This window comes from Daktulosphaira vitifoliae, unplaced genomic scaffold (assembly GCF_025091365.1).
Source record: "Daktulosphaira vitifoliae isolate Bord-2020 unplaced genomic scaffold, ASM2509136v1 Scaffold_3, whole genome shotgun sequence".
In the NCBI taxonomy this organism is placed as follows: domain Eukaryota; kingdom Metazoa; phylum Arthropoda; class Insecta; order Hemiptera; family Phylloxeridae; genus Daktulosphaira; species Daktulosphaira vitifoliae.
This window is the reverse complement of record NW_026099574.1, coordinates 10,810,638-10,834,096: the sequence shown is the minus strand read 5'-3', so window position 1 is coordinate 10,834,096 and position 23,459 is coordinate 10,810,638. Positions and strand designations below refer to the sequence as shown.

Here is a 23,459-nt window from a genome sequence, read left to right as displayed (position 1 = left end):
AAATTTTTTCACTTTTTTTTCTTAAAACTTCCATAACTTTTTGAAAAATCAACAAATCAACATAATTTTTTTTATACTAAAACCTTAGATATTTCCCTTTTATTTGATATAATTTTTTTGAAAATTTAACACTTAGCCTGCTCATGGGGGGAGATTTAAAATTGCAACTTTTTTACAAAAACTAACTTTTTCAACTTAATTTTTGAAAATGTTCCGGAAATACTGCGTCCTTTAAACATATATCAAATTAAAGCTTATTTTATGTACTATAAAATGAAAAAAAAAAATTTGTCCCGACACTTTTTTTTCTACATTTAAACGGCTGCCGTAGTTAAAAAAACACTATTTTTGTGTTAAAATTTTCGATTTTCGATTTTAAATTTTCAACTTAAAAATGCTATAACTTTTTGAAAAATGTATATATCAGCACAAATTTTTATTTTCTAAATACATTAGAAGTACATCTTTCATTTGACATACTTTTTATTAAAATTGGACAATTTCCCCATATATAGGGGGCGTTCAAAACTTGAAACATTGTAAAAAACATAGATCTTTTTCAACTGAACTTTTGAAAATGTTCCGGAAATACTGCGTCCTTTAAACATATATCAAATTAAAGCTTTTTTTATGTACTATAAAATGAAAAAAAAAAATTTGTCCCGACACCTTATCTTCTATGTGCAAATGGCTGTCGAAATTATAAAAAAAATGTAATATTTGCGATAAAAATCACCTTTTATAACGATGTTTTTTGTACTTAAAACTGCCATAACTTTTTCAAATATTAACTAATCAAAATAATATTTCTTTATATTGAAACCTTAGGTAATTTTCTTTCATTTGATATCATTTTTTTTTGAAAATCTAACACTTATTCTGCTCACAGGGGGGATTTAAAATAGCAACTTTTTTACAAAAACTAACTTTTTCAACTTAATTTTTGAAAATGTTCCGGAAATACTGCGTCCTTTAAACATATATCAAATTAAAGCTTATTTTATGTACTATAAAATAAAAAAAAAAATTTGTCCCGACACCTTATATACTATGTGCAAATTGCTGTCAAAATTTAAAAAAAAATGTAATATTTGCGATAAATATCACCTTCTATAAGGATGTTTTTTGTACTTAAAATTGCCATAACTTTTTTAAATATTAACTAATCAAAATAATATTTTTTTATATTGAAACCTTAGGTAATTTCCTTTTGTTTGATATCATTTTTTTTTTGAAAACCTAACACTTATTCTGCTCACAAGGGGGATTTAAAATAGCAACTTTTTTACAAAAACTAACTTTTTCAAATGTTCCGGAAATACTGCGTCTTTTAAACATATATCAAATTAAAGCTTATTTTATGTACTATAAAATGAAAAAAAAAATTTGTCCCGACGACCTATCTTCTATGCGCAAATGGCTACCGTATTCAAAAATATGCTATAATATATCTTATTAGGAAAATATATTGACTTTCATGAATATTATAAAATTTAATTGACATAGAATAAAGTTCATAAGACATAAGAAATTAAACTAATTAAATTTTTTTTACTTTTTTAAAGTCGAAAAATTTTTAAATTTAAGTTAACTCAAATAGCCAATTTTTTAGCTTCGATGCGAATTTTTTATATGTAAATACTAATTTTTAATAATATTAAAACTTAAAAGTGATAGAAAAAGTCTAATTGCAGATTTGAAAACATTGCGAAAAGTTGATTTAGAATGGTATATTTTTGTTACTGATAAAAGTTCCTTGTAGTTCAGTGCATTTATTTATAGTAACAGTTTTTATTGAAATTTATTGTATCAAGCCCTTTAAATTTTTATACACGTAAAAATAAAGCAAAATACAACTTCTTTATTATTTTTATAATTTCTCCGTTTAAATTACAATATTAAATTATTGAATATCAATTTCATANAATTAAATTACAATATTAAATTATTGAATATCAATTTCATACTAAATTTAATAATTATAATTAGTATTTATTCATATATTATATTTTAAAATCAAAGAACTACTAATCAGGATATAATTAAAGAAATAAGAGTTGATGTTGCTTTTGGAATAATCCACCAATTTCTCTAAATGAAACACTATCTACAGATTTGCATCGAAGCGTTTCTTATGATAGTGATTTTAATCACTGTCAGATATCATCTATACTTGTCCCATCTATGCCTCGTCCACACTGTGCCTCGACCCCACTGTGCTACCGTTTTTTTTATTTAATAATAAATCTTGGCTACACTTGGCAAACAAAGACGCCCTAACTGGATATACAAGGTATATAACAAATAAAGATGTTTTTTGGAAGTAAATACTATTCATTGGCTCATCACCTAATTGTTCTAAAAACAAAGAACAAAAAACCGTTTTAATAAATAATATTTTCCTAAGTTGCTTTTATTTTAATATAATTATATTTTACTAATTAATGTAACGCTTAATGTAACCAGAATTTTTACTGAACTTTTATAAATATTATTATTACAAATGATAGAAATCTTAAGTGTCACAACCGTTAACCTATTAGGCCAACATCCATTTATTCATAATAGCTATATTTAACTGTTTGGGCTTTTCAAGTGTTAAAATATGCAAAGTTTTTTTGACCCTTTTTGTTTGTAATAGGGACGCATGCGTGTCGGTATTTGTTGTGGTTGCGGTTGTCTGGCAGTCAACCATGAATCGGACCAATCGGTGAAAAATCTGTGTTATATCCTATACCGGCTTTGATGATGTTTCAACGAGCTTAATCGGTTGCAGTTTCATTTTGTCACCCACGTGATCCGTTCTATACGTTAATGTTTGCAATTCTATAATATCGTTGAAAATTTAATTTATATAGTTAAGTTATTTTTAATATATTTATTAATTAAAATAAATCATAGTGGTAAGTAGTTTTTGTTTATTTCTAAAATAACAAACATAATAATATAAAAAACGGTAGCACAGTGGGGTCGAGGCACAGTGTAGACAAGGCATAGATGAGACAAGTATAGATGATATTTGACAGTATACGGTAGCCATTTGCGCATAGAAGATAGGTCGTCGGGACAAATTTTTTTTTTCATTATATAGTACATAAAATAAGCTTTAATTTGATATATGTTTAAAGGACGCAGTATTTCCGGAACATTTTCAAAAATTAAGTTGAAAAAGTTAGTTTTTGTAAAAAAGTTGCTATTTTAAATCTCCCCCAATGAGCAGGTTAAGTGTTAGATTTTCAAAAAAAAGATATCAAATGAAAGGGAAATATAAAAGGTTTTAGTATAAAAAAAAATTATGTTGATTTGTTTAAGAAAAAAAGTGAAAAAAATGACAAAATTTACCGATTTTTAAATTTGTAATTTTTTTGGATATTTCCCCCATTTGTGGGGAACGAGGGAAAATTTTTAAATTTTTAAGGGTAATGTCTTCAACTAGATACAATTTGTGATCTTTTGANCAGCGGAAATTTAATATTCGGCGTTACTCTTTGTGGATTTATCAGAATAATTAATAGAGGAAAAACAATAACGTAGTTTAGTGGGTTTTTTAAGCTTATGACNAATATTTGGCGTTACTCTTTGTGGATTTATCAGAATAATTAATAGAGGAAAAACAATAACGTAGTTTAGTGGGTTTTTTAAGCTTATGACCCCCTTGTCTACATTCGAAGCCGATGAAAAAATATATTTTNACCCCCTTGTATACATTCGAAGCCGATGAAAAAATATATTTTTCAAATCGAAAGGGGAGTGACAAAACAATAATGTGAAGAAGTTCTCCACTATTGCATTGGCCAATCAAAAGTTCAATGAGCCATTTTTTATAAAGTCATTTTCGTATAGTATTTTTTGTTATGTTACTATATTAGTAAAATTATAGTGATTTATTGGAGAATAAATTTATTATTAAACATTACTTTTAGTTTAGCATTTTTTAAACAATTTAAGTTGAAATGAATAAATGTTCTAAATGTTTTTAATAATAAATCTTGGCTACATTTGGCAAACAAAGACGCTCTAACTGGATATACAAGGTATATGACAAATAAAGATGTTTTTTGGAAGTAAATACTATTCATTGGTTCTTTTAATAAATTTCAAACATTTTAGAAACAGTAATTTGATTTTAGTACAATAGAAATAAAATAGGTCAGAGTCATAGACAGGCTGGCTCACTGTGATACAGCACAGTGAGTGAGTGATCAGTGATCATAGTGCCGATGGCTGATAAGCGAATGGTCGGCAGAATACTGAGAAATTTCGTGGCTATGATTGAACAGATTAAATTATTTAATAAATAATTACTTTTATATATGATTGATTTAAAAAATATATATTTTTATTCTAATTGGATAACAAAAAGTCAGACAAATATTTTCATAATAAATTCATGGACGATTACATTATTGGAAATTACCTGTGATTACTTATGGAAGATAGGATAAGGAACGAACATATAAGAGGGAGTCTAGGTGTCAAGTGGAAGCTTAGAATAAGGGTGGACGATACCAAGTAGTTGAGATTGAGGCGAGGAAAAAGAAGAAGATCTGTGATAACTTATAGTTTAATAGATAAATTATTTAAATTTGCAGTTTACCGTCATGATAGCTTTGACTTCTTCTATTGTTATCACACTACGGGCGATGGCATATTTTAGGTTTTAGTGCTTCGTGACAGTATAAATTTGGTTTCCTATTTGTATGCACCTGTCCGCCTCTGATCAGAGTATGTCTGTTGGCAAAGTATTTTATTCATAAATATTAATCAAAATTTATAATGTATCTAATAGATAATATCTACTATTTTTCAATGAAAGTAAATTTTAAGACTTTAACTTTTAAACTATGCGTATAGAGCATAATTTTATTAAATTGCTTTTGTCAAATTTATATTTTTAACATACTATCTTAAGGTATGATTTCTAACTTATTAAAATACAGATAGAATAGAAAATTTTACTTTTTGAAGTTTCAATTTTTGGATACTTATTTTACACAAAACAATTTTTTAAATTTATTTTTACATACATTAACAATTATAAGAAATATAAGAAAAAATTCAAAAGTTTAGCTAATTTAGATTTAATTATAGTTATAACAATTTATCCGATTTTACTGTAAGCATAAGAATATAATTTATGTTAATTTAATCATATCTTTAATCATCATAATTATAGTAAATAACTACTATTAAACTAATTTAATTTATAAAGAATACTTAAACACACATGATTATAATGTTTCATGTTAAATTTATTTCTAATAGCAAGTAATATTTGTGCATTGTAACATTAAAATAATTTTATTCATACATCGAATTCACGCAATTCTTATGGTGATCAATGTACACTAATAGGTAATATTAAGGTCGTCTCAATATAAAAAAACCATAAGTATGCAAATTGAAAACTTTGGGTCTGATTTCTGTCTAGGTTAAAGTTAAAATAATTTCTACTATGATCATTGTTTTAACAAATTACAGGTACAACAGTAACAAATTAAATTCATAAGAACCTCGATCGATTTTAATATCAAGATTCAAAAATAAAACTCCACTCTTGTTATATTTAACAAAATTTGAAATGTGTTAAATCAAGGTATTAAGAGCAGAATATTTACATATTTATATCATAGTAATTTGAACTACTATAAGACTTACTGGATTATTATTATTTTTTGTTCTTTTTTTATTGCTATTGATAGTTTAGATTAAAAAAAAATACAAATTTATATTTAATTTTATGTATTTAAGTCAGTGGTACAAGTAAAAAAAAGAGTTAATGCAAATGTAGAATCTTTTTAAGGCTGGAATTATTTTTGAGCATAGTCATAATAAAAAAATTTTTTAAATATTTATCATTCCTTTAAGTAATACAATTTTCGAATTTATAATTATAATTACACCTGCGGATGTAGATTAGAATACACTTGTGGCAGTCCATTTTGGTCGACTCTTACGATCAAGTATAAATTTATTTATGTTTAAATAGCATCTTTTAAAAATAAAAGATGACACTGCGATGCAGAAGACTAGGGGAAAACACTGTATTACCATTGCCAATATGCAACCATAATACACGTCGAAAAATGATTGAAGCGACTAGGCGAAGCCTTTAGTTTATAAATAAAAATGTCCGAATGTTGGATTAAGATATGGTTAGGACTCTGGGTACGAAATGTTTTAGAAAGGACCCAAATCCTCTTACTCGTAGGTCTATTGTAATTTTTTTTTTATTTTACATTAATTATGAAATAATTAAATGTATTAAAAATGTCGTAACTCTATTTAGAATGGATCTATTATCTGTAAGTCACAAAAACCACTTTTTTTGGTTCCCATAATCATTGAATGTTTTTACAATACTCATAATATGGCTTCTATTTTTGGTATAGAATTAAAAAAAATCGTGTATTTAATTTAAATAAAACTAAACCTAGATACTAAACCCATCAAATAATAAGACACGTATCAAAATTTGTTATTATAGTTTTGATAATCAGAAAAAAGATTTTTCTTTTAAAATAATAACATCTTACAAATGAATGTTTACCTTTAAAATCTTTTTTAAATACCAATTTAGAGTAATAATTATTTTTATTGACTGTAATAATGACTAGTACCGATGATTTTTTAAATAATAGACTAATGCTAAAATTGGCATAACATCTTTGATGATTTTTAGCTAAAATATGACAGTTGATTGCATAGTTGATTGGAGGGCTTAACTTTTTTATCCCTCCGGAAACGACATTAGCAATGTCAGATTCAATAACAAAAACTGCAATGTTAATTAACACATTTTTTATTTATTACAATTATTATTTTTGAGTTAACAAACAAATTATTTATACTGCACCAACAACCTCAAATTCACTCTTTTTTTTAGAATTATAAAATTGAATTATCTGATTATTTTTGACCTCCAAAGACCAAAGAACTCAATAATAAAAATATTTATCTATGTATTATAATGATGAACAATAGAAAAATAGTTTGTTTTCAATTACTCGCAAAATAATATGTAAATTTTTATTTCTCTATAATCAAGGTTTTTGTTACGCATCACGATGACAATTCGATGTAACAATTATCTACGTTTCGTTTTAGTTAAATAAAAAAATGCTGGACACAGGTAGTGTAGAATTCTTTTGTGTTATAATGTTAAGGTTAGTAGGTATTCAAACAAATCTATCAATAATTTCTTATGATATTATTTTTTTCCAAAATCGAACAAATTAAATGATTATCTTCAAATTACAGAAAAATATTATTTGTTTTTATAACTTTTTCTGGGTCATATATATTTGCAATATTTTAAAATTAAAATTAAAATGTATTTTAATTGAATTAAATTGTTTTATTTAAATATATCATGTAAAAATTATTCGTTTAAGTTTTAGAAAATTATTTGATTAAAATGAACAAATTTAATGAATGCGGTACGTGTGTTACAAGCAGTGAACCATACGTCCGGTCTACTACATACTAGAGGACTGTTGATATACAGGAACTATCTAAATTTGGTCACAATACTCATGTTTATCTATAAGGCTGTATAAAAAATAATAATAATGATCATTAGCATAGCCAAAATGTTTATTTTTTTTTCAACTACCCATTAATTTAATCTTGGGCCCCCGTACGCGCTTTTGAAATTACCATATTATTTGCTTATATGTTCTGTAATTTTAATCTAATACAAAACAATTGTTAAATAAATATTAAGTAAAAGCATCCATTAGGTTTTTCCTCAAATTATTTACTTTTTAATCAAAATTCTTTCTATTCAGAAGTAGAATATTAAAACAGTTAATATGTATTGTTTTTTAAATAGTGTTTTTGATAATATTATTATTAAAATTATATTTAGATTGTATTAGGTTGAAATTAAGTTTACGTAAAAAAAATAATTTTATTTATTTTCAGGTCATTCCAAGTAAACCTTTGCGCCACTATGAGGCGATCAAGCTACAAAATAATCTTGATGACCTCATTATTCACATTAACAAGTAAGTTGACCTTTAAGTTGCAAAGTGTTTATTCCCATTTGCTCAATTATTTTAGTTACTTTTGGGTAATAAATTTTTCTGTGAGTCGATCGTTTTTTAAGTGGGTCAAGCTGACCATTGCGTGTAGAAATGAATGAAGAATATCAAATTCCCTCTTTGACTTTAGTCTGCCCTTATGTTTTTTACCCTCGCAGCTGACAAAATACATTATGATAGTTTTATTTAGTTCTTAAATTACTTTTTTATACATGTAACACCAATGTCATAACTCCCTTTGACTAAATGTAACGTTTTGATTATGAGTACCAACTTTATTTATTACAGTCTTTTACTACGGCAAAGTTATAATGCACAAATTATTTTATTGATTTTACTAGTTTCTTAATGTTAATGCAGTCTAAAAAATACTCCAGTTGTAGTGAAAATGTATTATCAATAAACTTTCAATAACATTTTGTTAAATTAACTGTTATATTAGAAAAATAAAAACTAAGGCTAGGGATTAACGAGTCAATAATTTATGTTAATTTTTTTAGTGTAACGGAGATATTTAAATTTTACGTTAACTTAATTTATCTTTTGTTCATTTAACAACTAAGAGACGTAATTTTTAATATTTTTCGTTAATTACCTCTTTTTAAAAATAATTCTTATTGTTAAATAAAAAGTGCTAAAATTACTACTAAAAAATGTTTAATTTGTTATTTTAAATTTCTTTAAGAGTAATATATCATTAAACACCACTAATAATAATAATAAGCCAGAAAAAAAATATTTTCAAGTTGAAAATATTACTTACGGCTTTATAGTATTTATCTCTCTTTATTTATAAGTGATTAAAGTCTTTAGGTTCATTCCTTATCACTCATAAGGGCACTGGTTTTTTTTACATTTAATCAAGCTATATTAAAAACTTCTTAACTTCGCATCGAAGCTAAAAAATGTATTAATATTCTAATATTTTCACTATTTGAAATAAATGTTTTTTATAATAATAGTTGGAATTTCAAATCGATTCATTTGTATTACATTTTTCACAACTGAATAAGGAAGAATATAGCAAAGAATAAACTTTATTAATTGTATTTTTACAATAGAAATATGTGTAATAAATCATGGGTTGCTGTCTTATTGAACAGACACATAAGTAGGTATACTTAAAATAGGGAGAATGGAAAACATGATTCTCTCTTGTCACTTTTTGAACAATAACTCTGTAGAAAAGGTAAAACAGGTTAATACGAATTGTAAAGTTCATTAAACCTTAGGAGTTTTGAAATGAAACTCGTCCTGATACCTCATTAATTAAATGGGTGACGAGATCGACAGCCGACTAGCATGTTTACCAAATGTATTTTGATACACAGTTGTAAATGCATTAAATAAAAAACAAATTAAATTAAATCAGCTCTTAGTTGATGTGCATTATTATATGATGTATTTGAATGACCATTTAAATTTTTATTCTGAATTCTATATACAATACTAAAAATTAATATGTATTAAATGTTATTTTAGTAACTGTATTAAGGATAAATTATATCCCTTACTATCTTACCATCTAGTAATATCTTTATATAATTGACAATAAAAACCCGTAATTTAAGTATAATTAAATAATTATGCTTGTACACTTTTATACACTTTTCATTTTAATGAATATTAAAGAATATAAAAACAACGTTTTGTAATAAATTTTATAAGAAAAAAAGTTGAATACAGATATTTAAAATGTTGATAAATATCTAAAAAAGTATAAATCTATAAATGTATGAAAAAATAACAAACCTATATTTTCGGGTAACTAAAATTGAAGTCGTAATAAAATTACTCAAGCAGTTTTAAAAAAGATCGGAAAATACATTGGATTTTTCGATAATTTTTGAGCTTTACCTTTTTGTGAATAAAAAAAAAAAATTAAAACAATCTAAAATAATCCCCCTTGTGTGTACATATTTATAAAATTATAATAATATCACATATTTTATAAATTACAATACATTAAAAATGATATAAATAATTTGATATACGTATGGTTTTATAAAAAAAAACAAATAAATTATTTGATTTAATAATAGATACTGCTCATATGTACACGCATAACTGTGGGAAAGATGAGTATAATCGATGTATCACTTTAGCAGATCCATTAATTAAAGATCCACATTTTATTTATCCTGGAAATTTAAAAGATATTGATAACATATGCAGGTATACATTTACTAATTTATTTAACAATACATAGATTATTTTGAATCTAATTAAATCGTTTTTATCAAATGTACAATAGGACATGGACGTTATTCGTTGATTGTACGAAAAAATACACCGAACATTGTTTTGAAGAGAGTAAAAGAAAAGCATTTAATAAAGCTGTTGAAAATTCAATAGAATTAGTTCATCAAATGTGTACTTCTCCACAGTATCAAACAGGTTTGTTGATCTTCTTTTTCTTTTTTTTACAATTAAAAAAACTACAACTATAGTTACATGCTCTTAAAATAAAAAAATTATGACGCAATTTATTTTTGTGATAAATTATTTAATTTAATATTCATTTCAAAAATATTTCTTAACAAAATACAGTAATACTAAATTTTAATAAAATGTAATTGTATAATAATTTATAATAATTATAAATTAAAAATGATTTTTACTTTTATCTCAGGTCTTAAAAGGTATTTAGTACTCCCAATTTAAAAAATTTCCAGTTTTAAATAATGACTGATTAAAGTACTAACGTTAAGAAAGAAAATATATTGTTAAATTAGTACTTTTTAGATGATTATTTTTAAATATTACTTTTTACTCAGTTTTGAAATCAGATGGCTAAAAATTTATTTTACGATATACTTTGCGATAAAATAAAGTTTTTCAAAATTAAATCACTTTTGCTATTATAAATGATCCATATTTATTCTAAGGTCATTTATTGTCTTTTATGATTTGACACATAAGAAAAAGTTTGTTCTATTATTTTATACAATAAAAATAACATTGTGTTTATTAAAAATAATTTTTAGAATATTTGAAGCATGCTACATGTTTAAGAGCAACTCTTTTTGAAGATTCTCGATGTGGTAAACATTATAGATCTTTAGCAAGTTATGTGTCTAACGATACAAATGAACCAGGAATTTGTTGGTAAGTTTAAAATTTTCTAACAATAAAAAAAATATTATTAATTTCAAAGACAAATAAATTAACTTCATAAAATCGTTAAAAATTAAAATAAATAAAAGGTAAACATTTTTTGATTATAAAATAGTAAAATAATTTTTTGTTCGATCAGTTTATATTGATTTTACTTCTTTACAAATAAACTTAGACAAAATAAATTAACAATAGGTATATCTACAACATAAAAAGCCATTTTGATTTCTCAATAAATACCTTTTTGATTTAATCTGTATTATTTTTTTTAGCACTCACCATAGATTCAGAGAATGTGTTCTTGATCAAACGCGAAGAACGTGCAATCAAGACGATGATTCATTTACACAACAGTTACTGGACAAAGCTTTTGGATTTTTCCGAAATCAATGTATTGACTTTGCGTAAGTATTTATCCATGAAGTATAGACATAATTAAGAATGGTTATACAAAATCACCAGTACGCAGTGACGTCGGCAGGGGACAAGAGGGGTCTGGATCCTTTCCATTTACAGAAATATTCTTCTCTGAAATAAAATAATAAGTAAAAAAAATTTCTAAAATATACAATATTTTAGATTTTTTTATTATGCCCGATTATAAAATGCTACCTATGCCACTGTTAATACTCATATGTCAGTGCAGAAAAATGTTATCATTCCAAATATATGACATAGGTTCAATAATGCGCATGTTGTTAATTTCTATAGAACGCTGTATTTAAGAGGGTACTCAAAGTGAAATATATATAATTTTTAGTAAGTAAGGAAACGGGTTTCTATTGTGTCTCATTGTTTGTAACATTTGATCTGTTTCTTTACGTTTTGAACACCATGTATATTTTTTTTTACATTAACATTAAACTTCAAAATTTTTTTGTATTATGAGTAAAATCGCTTAATTTTTTTGGGGCTGTATATGAATAATGATTACATTTTTATCTTATCAATGATTTTTTTCTATTTTTAGTTTAATGTGACCAATGCTTAATTGGTATTTGGAATCAATTAAACATATATTAGTTCTCGATTAATTATTTATTTTTTGGTTTTAATAATAATACAGAGTGTTTCACTGTGATTTACTAATTTGACTATGTAAACTAACGTTAAAATTAGTAAAGCATGATGAGACATTCTACATCGTTTTTTCCGTGCGATTATTTCACCTATATTTAATACAATATAGGCCTACCCAAGAAGAATGTCCGGGCTATGAATATTATAGTACAATGGCCACAAATAAATGGCAACAAGAAAAAGGGAAAGTACCTCCAAGTTCTAGTTCTTGGCCCTGTAAGTTTTAGTAATTTATTTCTACAAATATATTTGCAATAAATTATATAACTTTTTTTTATTAAATATTTATCATTTATAGCAACTAAAAGACAGGATGATGTAGCTTGGTCGACATCGATGGTAAGCGAAAGAACTAGTCGAGTTTATACAGAAAGAACCCAAAGTAGTGGATCCTTTAGTACACCAACTTGGAAGGTACCAGAATCCACGAAAAAAACTGACACCAGTTACATGACAAATGTTATTGATGAACCAAACCAACAAGGTCTTGGTTCAGAAAATGCTGGACTCCGTCTTACAGCACCAAAACTGGGGCTTTTATTTATATGCTTTTTAATGATACTACTATTTAATAGGAAATAATATACTGCCTATAATATTTAATTATGTTACCTAAGCCAGTATTTCTATCATATAATTATGGTTTTTATATTGTATGCTAAAATACTAATTCAATAACTTTTATAATTTTAACAGAAAAAAAATTTGTTTCATGAAACAGTTATATATGTATAATAACATTATTTTTTATGATACTTAATTTTTTGTTATCTTTATGGTAAGATAGTAAATTTCACTGTCATAATAAAATTTAATTTTATTTGATGTTAAATATTTAAAAATTATATGTTTGCGTAGCTTGTCTTAAAATTTAATCTCAAAGATGTAAATTAGTCTATTAAATTTGGTTCATTTATATATCCAATTAAAAGTTTTATAGGATTACTCAGAAATATAATTTTAACAATGGATGAATTGTTAGATTTTGATTAAGTACATATTTAAAATTTACTAGCAAATTTTAAATGATTTTGATGATGACAAATGACTACTTCGTGATAAATAAATGTATGATTTCCTTTTTTTTTTATTATTAATTTTCACTTTTTTATATTTACTGTTCATGTAAATTAATTACCAAACAAGGCGTACCTTTTAGTATAACTATAAAACTGTGATGTATTATGGTTTCCATAATAGTTTAGTTTGTCTTTATGATAAATTTTAATCATAGGTGTAAATTGAAAAATTGCGAAGACAAAAGAAGCTTACAATCATTTAAAACTTTTAAATTCTCTAAAAAAAAAACGTATATTTTTTTATTTATCAAAATTTATAATTTTATTTTTATTATTTAGTCGCTAAATTTTTTATCATATTTACACTTATGATTATAATTTTTCATTATTTTAATATTAGTTTTAATTTGTTTTTAGTAATAGTTATGTGCAATTGATAATTTGTATAAATTTTATATAATTATTTTATGTTTTCTACACTTATTCAAAAAAAAAAAAATTAAATAGTTTTCATTGAAGATTTTTTTTATTAAAAATACATGCACTTGATCTATATTAAATTTATATTAAATCTATATTAAAACTATTATAATAAAGTTTTATTAAAAACTTTGTATTTTACTTATATTAAAAAAAAGTTTTTGTTTTGAAACTTAACATCATTTTGAAAATGTTGGCGTTATTTGCATTGTTCTATCTTTAAAATTACAATTGTTATTAAAAAAAAAAAAATTAGTTAAATAACCACATAAAGAAATTATTATCATTCTTTTGGTTTCTTAATTTATAATGAGCAATACTAATGAAATTACAGAAGCTTAGCACCCAAGTTCAAACCCTCGAAAATTATATTTATTGTTATATAAATATGTTATTTAGGGTAGGGGACAATTACATAGCAAGATTATCATAATTGTCATTACTTAAAATATGATAACTAGTGATAATGTAATATTTTTTTTTTATTATAACGTTTTGTTTTCTTGTTAACGGCCATTTTTAAATGTCGTGATTTTCAACTTTTATACAAGGATTTCCATGGCATTTTTCTTCTGCATATGTATAATAAGTTTTTAATTTATTTCATAAAAAAAAATTTCATTTAATAAACATGTAACCTTGACATAGTATAATCAACATATTAATGATTTCTTTTTATGATATTCCAAAATATTAAAACAAAATACTTTTGAGTTAAGTCAAAAATCAGGTTCGGTCATTACTCTAGTTATCCTTCTTCTTCTTTAGTAATCAACCCTAAAGTTGGTTTTACAGCATTCTTCCATACTCCCTCCACTCTTTTCTGTTACTGGCCATTTACTTCAGTTCCTTGTAGGTTCTCAGTCCGGCATCTTTAATAACTTTTTTGATTAGCGTTGATTAGTTGTTGGCTAGAGAATGATAGACGGGTGGATATAACGGCTGGCTTGCATTAGAAACTCCTCTAATAAGAAATTCACAACAAAAATCTGAGACCCTGTGCGCCGATCCATTAGTTATTCTTATACGAATAACTAATGGATTAAAATAATTAATAAATTAATTTAGTAATGTAATAAAAGAGTTGTATAAAATCATTATATTAAATTTTTATTTGTATCATACTAAATTGAAATTTCCTATACATTTCAATGGAGTTTTTTGTGGCTAATATTTACCCCTACATAGTGTTAATGCCAGTCAAATTAAAGTTTTTTATGAATTGATATTAGAAAATAAAAATTGATTCGATGAGCTTGAAACTCTGACATAACGTACCTACATGTTTTATTTCAAAATTATTTTAAAATTTTATGACAATATATTGGAGTTACACCAAATACCGTATAAATATTACTGTTAGACAAAAGAAGAGGTATGGACTAAGAATTGTATTTTAGGTTGTCTAACCTAATATGCTTGGCTGATATCCCGGTTCTATCGACAGTGTCGAATAGCTGTTGTTATACAAAGTTTTGAAGAGTAAAGCCAAGTTATAATATGTAGACGAAGTATCGGACATAAATACCTTGTGTACAAGAATGAAGTGAAGACAAAGTGCAAGACATAAGTACTTGAGTTAATTTTGAGAAAAAATAATGTATGTGAAGGAGTCAAGAAGAACAAACTAACTCTTGACGTAAGATTAAAAATAGGACAGCAACAACCGATTATTGAGATTGGTGTTTGGCAATAAATCTTGAAGTTGCATACTGGAGTCGACTGACCACAATGACTAGGTCCAAATGGTTTAAATGAATGTGTAGTTGCATATTTTTATTTAATTATCAATTCATCAATCGCCAGCAGCGGAAGTGTTGACTTAATTTATTGTTACATTTTCTAACGTATTAAAAATATTGATAATGTGATATTATGACAGTCGTCTACCCTACTATCCGCATTTTGAATCCCCAGTTTAGTAGTTACAGCACTACCTGAAGTCCTGTTTTTGTGTCTATAAATGAAAAAAATAATAGAAATAAGTTGCTGGCCTTTTAATCTTAATATCAACTAATTACATTGTATCATAAAATACATTTGTTAAACAAAATCAAGAATTAGAAAATTAAATTCCTCTATGAATTAATTTTTTTAAATTTATATTTATACTATAAATAAATTTATAGTAATTTTTCAAACGTTAAAATTTGTACATGAATTAAACAAATAATATAATATGATATACCAGGTATATTATATACATTTTAGTTATCTAAAAACATGATTCTGTGCTTGTGTAAGCATATCAGGTTATAAATAACCTATACAAATAAAAAAATAATTTTAGTTCATTAGAGATGGTCTTAAAATTCATTATTGAAGATATATAGATTACAATCCTCCTAAGAAGATTCACGAGTACAATTTTTTATATGAAAAACAGCGGCGTAAATAAAGTCCCGTAACCCCTCACCTCATCTCTGAACGATTTTTTTGCTTTTGGATATTTTTCATTACATGAGATTAATTAATTATTTGTAAAATAATTTTTTATCAATCACACGAAAAACATATAATTAACAATTTTTTTCTTCGACTTTTTATCTGATTTTCGTTTGCAAGTATTTAAACTACTATGGTTAGAGTAATAAATAGTAGATATTAAATCCTGATCATAGTATATTTTTATAGTTAATTGATAACATTAATTTCGTTAGAACAAACATTGAATTTAATATGCAGAGATGTACTGATCAATTGTGCAACACAGTAGGGATCGGTGATCATAGTGCCTACGGCCGAAAAGCTAGTTTCGCGACCACGATTTGAAAGAAAACATATTTTATTCTTCATATTGTACAACAAATAATTACATAACATAATTATAGTGAATCCATAGACGGATAATTGGTAAAATGTTTAGAAGGTCTAAATAACTTAAGTCAATTATCCAGGGAGGATTACATTATAACTAAAAAAAATTTAAGGATTTATAATATTGAGACTCCCGTAATGCTATTAATAATTTTCTTTAAAATTATGTTAAATACGCGCTTGGATTTAATGATAATAAAAATTTCAAAATAATTGAGGATAATATTATGAATTTAGTCAATATGTATTATTTATATTTGAAATCAATTAAATAAAAATATTAAGATATTCATTATTCTATTATATTCATTATTATCCAAACCCAACCACTAAGCTATTAACATTTAAGTGATCGGAATTTCAATGAATGCTTAGATAGGGTTTCATAAAACATAGTTCTTTAGTCTAACAACAAACAAAAAAATAATTTGTACATTTACGATAACTGATATTAAATTTTAGATAACTATTAAGACATATTAGAAAAATATCAATATCAAAATTTTATAACCTAATTTGGATACTTGACAAATTTAACATTATAAATGTCCGATGAAAAATTATTATCTATTAATCATATTGTTATCGACAACAATATTATAAGGTGTTAGTACAATTATATTTTTCATCGAAATAGAACCTTGTGAAGCATAATTTATAAGTCAACAATACATTTTTAATTACAAACGTTCTACAGGGCATATTATAGGTCATGTTTTTTAATTTATGATTTGAGGTTGTTTTTCAAGACGTACACTGAGATTGACAATTTATAATTCTTAACATCTTTTTTGTACAACAATGCCGTAACAATTTATAGTACACGGGTCTATGCCTAAATTCATTGTGGTATAAACTCGCATTGTAAAAAACTGATATTTAAAGCGCGTGTACATAATTTACATGAAAAAGGTTTTAAAACTCTCCCCTCGTCACGACTTCAAATGACCAGGGCTGGGTTTTTTCATTTTATTTTAAAAGCGTCCTTCGTGTAACTAGAAGAGGAGGTGATGAGCGTACACAAAAATAGAAGCTATCAGGTTAAAGCCCCGGGGTCGGATTTTATTTTCGTGTGGTGAATGTTGAGCGACGGCGCACGCCGTTCATCGTTGCAATGTTTTTTTTCGTCTCAGTCACCTCCCCACTTACAAAGCCTTATCCCCGCCGCCGTACACAAGCGGCCTTCTCGTTACAGCCCACTACATGCTTTTAAGGGGGGGTGGCAGTCGGGCGCCCGATGTCAATTATTCTCGGGGAATTTTTTGGGTAGGGGCCGGTGGCAGCGAACCGTTTCAGGTGCCCGCGCCTTCAAGTCGACTATCGAACCCTCCCCACCAATTTTCAGTGCGCTGTGCTCTTCGGTCGTTGCCTGTGGGCTATCGGAGTACATCACTTTTCTCTTAATGTTTTTTTCATAGTTTGAAATTTATACATGTTTTCCCTTTTTACATAACAGTTTACTGCTGTTGTCGTAAAACTCTTTAGTATTTGCTAACTGACTTCTATGTAACCCGTTTCCGTGTCAAAAATATATTTTGGGCATCGTTTGTAAAAAAACCTTTGTCGTTGGAATTAATTACATTCATTCTCGCAAGTTTTATTTATTCACAAATCCACCTAACAAACCAGCGTTATGGCCGGCGACAGTGATGAAGTGATTATTGTGTGCAGACTGTGTCGTGGTACGCCGGCTGAATCAGATTGGCATCAAATTTTACAAGTTACTATAGATGATGACAATGAAGACTGTAATAATGATGATCAAAGAGATGACGAGACACGCCCCAGTATTCGTGACACCATCCTCAAATACTTAGGAATCGAGGTTAGATATCACAGAATAATTTATTCTAGTATTGAATGTTTGATAACAAATTAATTGTTTTGGGTCACATTCCAACTTCATTGTGCCGTATAAAACAATAAATATTTTGTACTATTAAGTTAATTATCTAGAATTATGAATACTTATAATACTTAAAATTATGAATACTGTTAATGTTTTAGAAAATGTTTTGCGTTAGTCTCATTACCACTCCCTCTATGTTCTTTATCAATGATGATTGCGTAACTGATAACGAATAAATACTGAAATGACAACGAGAGTTCTCGGCTAAATTCTTATGTATAATATGCAATAAAAAATCTGGCTCAAAATTGTCTATTATACTTAAATTACCAAACTTAGCATTTATCATTCTGTTGTAGTTTATTGTAGTGCGTTATCAATTAATGTCTACAATTCCTTAATAATGAATATTCACTGTTATGAATGTTTTTTAATTTTATTTCATATGTGTTCCATTATATTTAATAGTCACTTAATGTTATAATATTAAAATGACTATTGCTCACCCTTTTAATAATAGTCTATTAGAAAAAATTACTTCTAAGTTTACCAATTTCCGAGTTTTTCTTTCTAAAATGATCCATTAAAATCATAGTTAACAATTTTCGCCATCTTGTTTATTTTAAAAAGTAATTAATTCACTTCTTAATGATCTTACTTTAAAATTTATAAAACGTGTAAATGAAAATATAAATTATAAAAATAGATTTAAATTTTATAACTTAATTATTGTTAAAAATTAAGTTTTATTTTTATTTCCTCATAATCATTAGAAAATAACTAATAATTGTGCAATGTTTCCACAAATTATTAATGAAAACATTTAATAAATAAATAATAATTATTTGTTAGGAAAACCAAAAAATTTTCTACTTCAAACAATTTATTATGCTTTTCAGATATTGTTACAACTTGTTACTATTAGCAAAGTAATCATTTTTTTCTGTTTATAATTTTATTTTAAAAAATTAGTTGTTATTAATAATTTAATGTATCCCAAAATTATATAGAACCTATATTTTGTATTAAATTATCTTATATATATTCTAGAATTAGTGAGGCTTTGATCAATACTTTTTTTAATCATAATTAGTTATATATGTATTATTCTTAAAGGTGTTGGAGAATGACAATCAATCAAAAATTATTTGTTCAAAATGCCTGACTATATTAAATAGATGGGATGTGTTTCACAAGATTTGTTTAAAGAATAATGTAGAAATGAATCAGCTAAATCAAGTGAACAATAAAGTAAATTATTTTGCAAAAAACTTTATATTTCAGTTAAAATCTCTAAAAAAATGTTGGTTCCTTATTTTTTTGATTTTTCTTCTGTGCCAGCAATAGTGTTCTATTGAGAAACTACAACCTTATTCTCTATAACAAATTAAACAAACACCTTTGTAATTTAATACAGTTATTATAATTGTATCCAGTTGCATTTTTAACCTTTAATTGTGGTTTACTATTGTCTTAATATTAAAATACTACCTTCACAAAATTTCATCAACTTATTTTTTTTTTTAATTTACACTATTATGCTTTAATTGTAGCATTTGATAGAGGCATCCGTATAGGGGCAAAAAACTTTATATTAATGCTACAGAGTAATTTATTTTAGTAATTAAAATATTTCAAACGATTCTCCTGAAAAATAGTAAAAATTAACATGTACCACTGATTGACTTTGGCTCTAACTTCCACAATTAACCTCAAATGTGTATTCCCTTTAGACATAGACAATTATATAGTAATCCTTTACTATTTCATACAAATTTAAATCTGATTAATAGAAGTATCTAATTTATTACCTAATTTTCTTCACTAATTGCTTTTAAAGTGTGTTTTAGAATCATGATACTCTATGATTCTTTATAAATATTATATATTTTTTTATGAAATGTTTTAGAATGAAGAAGGAAATGAATCTACAAACAATTTAGTAGTTGAAATTAATGATGAAGAAGATGATACCAAAATGTTTCCATGTAAGGTTTTATTTTATTATAATTCAAATAATTGATTGTTTATAATATTTATTAATTAGGTAAAGAAAACTTAGAAAGTAATAAAAGTACAAAAAAAATTTATCTTGGTGAGCCATCACCTGAAGACTATGTATTAATGAAAGAAGAAACTTTTAATTTGGACCCTTTGTGAGATATTTATTCTTATTTTTATTTGATTTTTCAATTAAATAGATAATTAAATATAATTCCAGAAAAAATGGTTCCTCTGGTGTTTTGGGTGACTATCTTGTAGAGTATAATAATTGCAAGAAGCTACCAAGTGAAATTAATAATGCTGATAAAGATATTGTTGATCATTTACGAATTAGAAGAGAAGTGCTACCACCTATGTGGGATGTATTTGAAAAAACCATTGATAAAATGATAGCTGGTAATAAAATATCTGTATTTTATATTAATAATGATTTGTATTTTAAAAATAATTTAATATTAATGTAAAAACAGTAGTTTTTGCTTAATACTAGCTAAAAGGAAACTTTTGGATAGAATTATATTAAATAAATATAAGAAAAAAATAATTTTTCAAATTTTCTAAAAATTTATGTTACAGGTGAAGCATGTCTACCATTAGTTACCCATAGACGATATATAATCAATAAAGGTGCATTTCCTTGTTCTTTATGCGGGGAATGTTATGAATTTGATCAGGGTATATGTCGTGATGAAGAAGAACCTCAACCTCCACCTGAAATAGAATCTCAACAACGTTTGTTTGTTTGTCCAACATGTGGTAAATCATTTCCTCGACGTAGTTCATGGAAAAGACATCAAATGACACATGAAGATGTTAAACCTTTTGTTTGCCGTATCTGTACTAGTGGCTTCAATCGTAAAGAACATTTAATGAGGCACATGCTGTCCCATAGTACTATTCGACCATTTCCATGTGAAAAATGTGGTAAACGTTTTATACGAAAAGAACATTTAGCCAGACATCTTATGTGCATACCAAGTTGTCATAGTTCTTCTGATATGCCAAGACCCTTTTGTTGTGATATTTGTAAACAGCGATTTGTTCGAAAAGAACATTTATTTAGGCATAGAAAACGAGCTCATGAACATGCTTTAACATTAGAAAATCCTTTAGAAGAAAAACCATTTTCTTGTTGGCTTTGTGGTAAATGTTTTACCCGTCATGAGCATTTACGAAAACATCTAGATATGCACAACGGTATAACTCCATCATCTTCAACAGCTTTACTTCCTGAAGTAACCCTTTCTGAAATTAAAGTTGAAGAACCAGATATTAAAGTAGAGAATCCATCAGATTCTGAAGAAGGATCTGATGTTCTACCACCAGTTAGTGTTTTAGAACTTAGTGAACAACATACTGAACAAGTTAAACCTAAACCTAGTACTTTATGTACAATATGTAAGAAAACATTTTCTCGTCGAAGTCATCTTCTTCGGCATTTAAAGCGTATTCATAAAGTAGAACCAGTTTTAGCAAGACGAAGAGTTAATAGATCTGGTGATGAAAATGGTAACTCTATTGAAGAAACTAAATTTGAATGTAGCACTTGTGGAAAGAATTTTTCAAGACAAGCACATCTGGAAAGACATGAAAAAAATTTACATGGTGTAGAACGTACAATGCCTGCTCCATATGAATGTGTCACTTGCGGACAAGCATTTTTTGACAGTAATTTACTCAATCAGCATATGGAAACCCATGGGAACACTGTGACTGATAATTTTGTTTGGATGTGATATGGTTTTAATTATTTAAGTTTTAATTTGTCATAAGGATTGTTAAATACCTGATTACAATATGATGATTTTCTCTTTGTAATTATTATTCAGCATTATTTTAATTTTTGTGTAAATAATAACACATAGTTAAAAAATATGTGAAGAAAATTTTTGATATTTTACTTAAAAAAGACATAAAAGTGTATAGTTGTTTTCAATATGTACATATTATTAGTTTTGTTAATTTTGATAAAACACTAAACAATTTTATTTTATTCACTTATCTACTGAAAAGATAGATATAGTCTTGTTGTTTATTTTTGAAATTTTTATTACAGGGTGAACTAAGTTATAGTATTACCCATAATCATTTATGATAGAATACCATATTATTAATTCATTTATTGATTTAATTATTGTTACTTTGTTTTATTATTTTATGTATCAATTTAATTATTTTGTGTTAAATTAATGTATTGTACACATCTAAACCTTGTTATTTTTATTGAGAATTGGCTGGGTTCATACAAATTGTGTATTCCTTTAAAGCCACTACTTAGTAAATAGCAAATAAAACTACATTTAATACATATTTGTTGTATTTGGCATAATTTTTATACTTGTTTGTATAAATCAAATATAAAAATTCTGCCAAATTCTGAAAAAAAAATTACTACTTGTATCAAAAAATTATACAACAAAAGATTAATATCCTCTTTTTAGCTTTACCTAGTTACTTAAAAATGATTTTGGTGGATGCATACATTTTTTGTTAGATTTAAAAACAAATTTATGGAGATGGTGGGTACCAGGTAGTTTTTTTTTATAAAATACATATTTGCTCAACTATTACTCTATACTATATATATTTAAAAATAATGATACTAAAATATTTAATTTTTATTTTACAATATGTTTTTATTCTTTTAATATAATAGCACATTTAATACTTTAGTTGAGTTGTAATTATAATGTAATTTTTTTATTACCACACTTAGTTCTTTTTTTCATGAATAAGCTTTTACTCTTAAGTTTTTAGTGGGTTTTAATTTACCATTTGTTTAAAACCAATCTTGTTAAAACTTGTTATTTTGTTAAAAAAAAAATTATAATGACTGAAAAATTTGAATAATTATTTTATATATATTACTTTAAAATAACTTCAAATAATATTATTTTAAGTAGTATGAACTGTTAGATATTTTTATCAAATTTTTTTTTTTTTATCTATATGACTAATACACATTCAAGTTGTAATGTATACGTATATAACTACAAAATTAAGTTTTATTCATATTTAATTACTCTGATATTCTATCATTTTTTTTTT

General features: G+C 25.7%; 2 protein-coding genes across 6 annotated transcripts; both read left to right on the top strand.

The window, feature by feature from the left end:
- Positions 1-2,721: 2,721 nt before the first annotated feature.
- Positions 2,722-13,121, top strand: LOC126901585 (uncharacterized). 3 transcript variants are annotated; one of them, XM_050678150.1, is made up of 9 exons: positions 2,722-2,903; positions 5,482-5,596; positions 7,927-8,009; positions 10,088-10,220; positions 10,300-10,442; positions 11,033-11,153; positions 11,435-11,566; positions 12,352-12,458; positions 12,541-13,098. In XM_050678150.1, exons 3-9 carry the CDS (start codon positions 7,955-7,957, stop codon positions 12,822-12,824), a joined length of 975 nt encoding a protein of 324 aa, XP_050534107.1. In that variant the 5' UTR covers positions 2,722-2,903; positions 5,482-5,596; positions 7,927-7,954; the 3' UTR covers positions 12,825-13,098. The 3 variants fall into 3 exon arrangements, with proteins under 3 accessions (XP_050534107.1, XP_050534106.1, XP_050534104.1); XM_050678149.1 differs by lacking the exon at positions 5,482-5,596 and having other exon boundaries at positions 12,541-13,097; XM_050678147.1 differs by lacking the exons at positions 2,722-2,903; positions 5,482-5,596 and adding an exon at positions 6,987-7,166 and having other exon boundaries at positions 12,541-13,121.
- Positions 13,122-17,804: 4,683 nt separating this feature from the next.
- On the top strand, positions 17,805-23,261 carry LOC126901579 (gastrula zinc finger protein XlCGF57.1-like). 3 transcript variants are annotated; one of them, XM_050678130.1, is made up of 7 exons: positions 17,805-18,383; positions 19,307-19,336; positions 19,524-19,658; positions 20,317-20,395; positions 20,455-20,563; positions 20,629-20,807; positions 20,988-23,261. In XM_050678130.1, exons 1-7 carry the CDS (start codon positions 18,192-18,194, stop codon positions 22,145-22,147), a joined length of 1,884 nt encoding a protein of 627 aa, XP_050534087.1. In that variant the 5' UTR covers positions 17,805-18,191; the 3' UTR covers positions 22,148-23,261. The 3 variants fall into 3 exon arrangements, with proteins under 3 accessions (XP_050534087.1, XP_050534088.1, XP_050534089.1); XM_050678131.1 differs by lacking the exon at positions 19,307-19,336 and having other exon boundaries at positions 17,814-18,383; XM_050678132.1 differs by lacking the exons at positions 17,805-18,383; positions 19,307-19,336 and adding an exon at positions 18,637-19,036.
- The last annotated feature ends 198 nt before the right edge of the window (positions 23,262-23,459 follow it).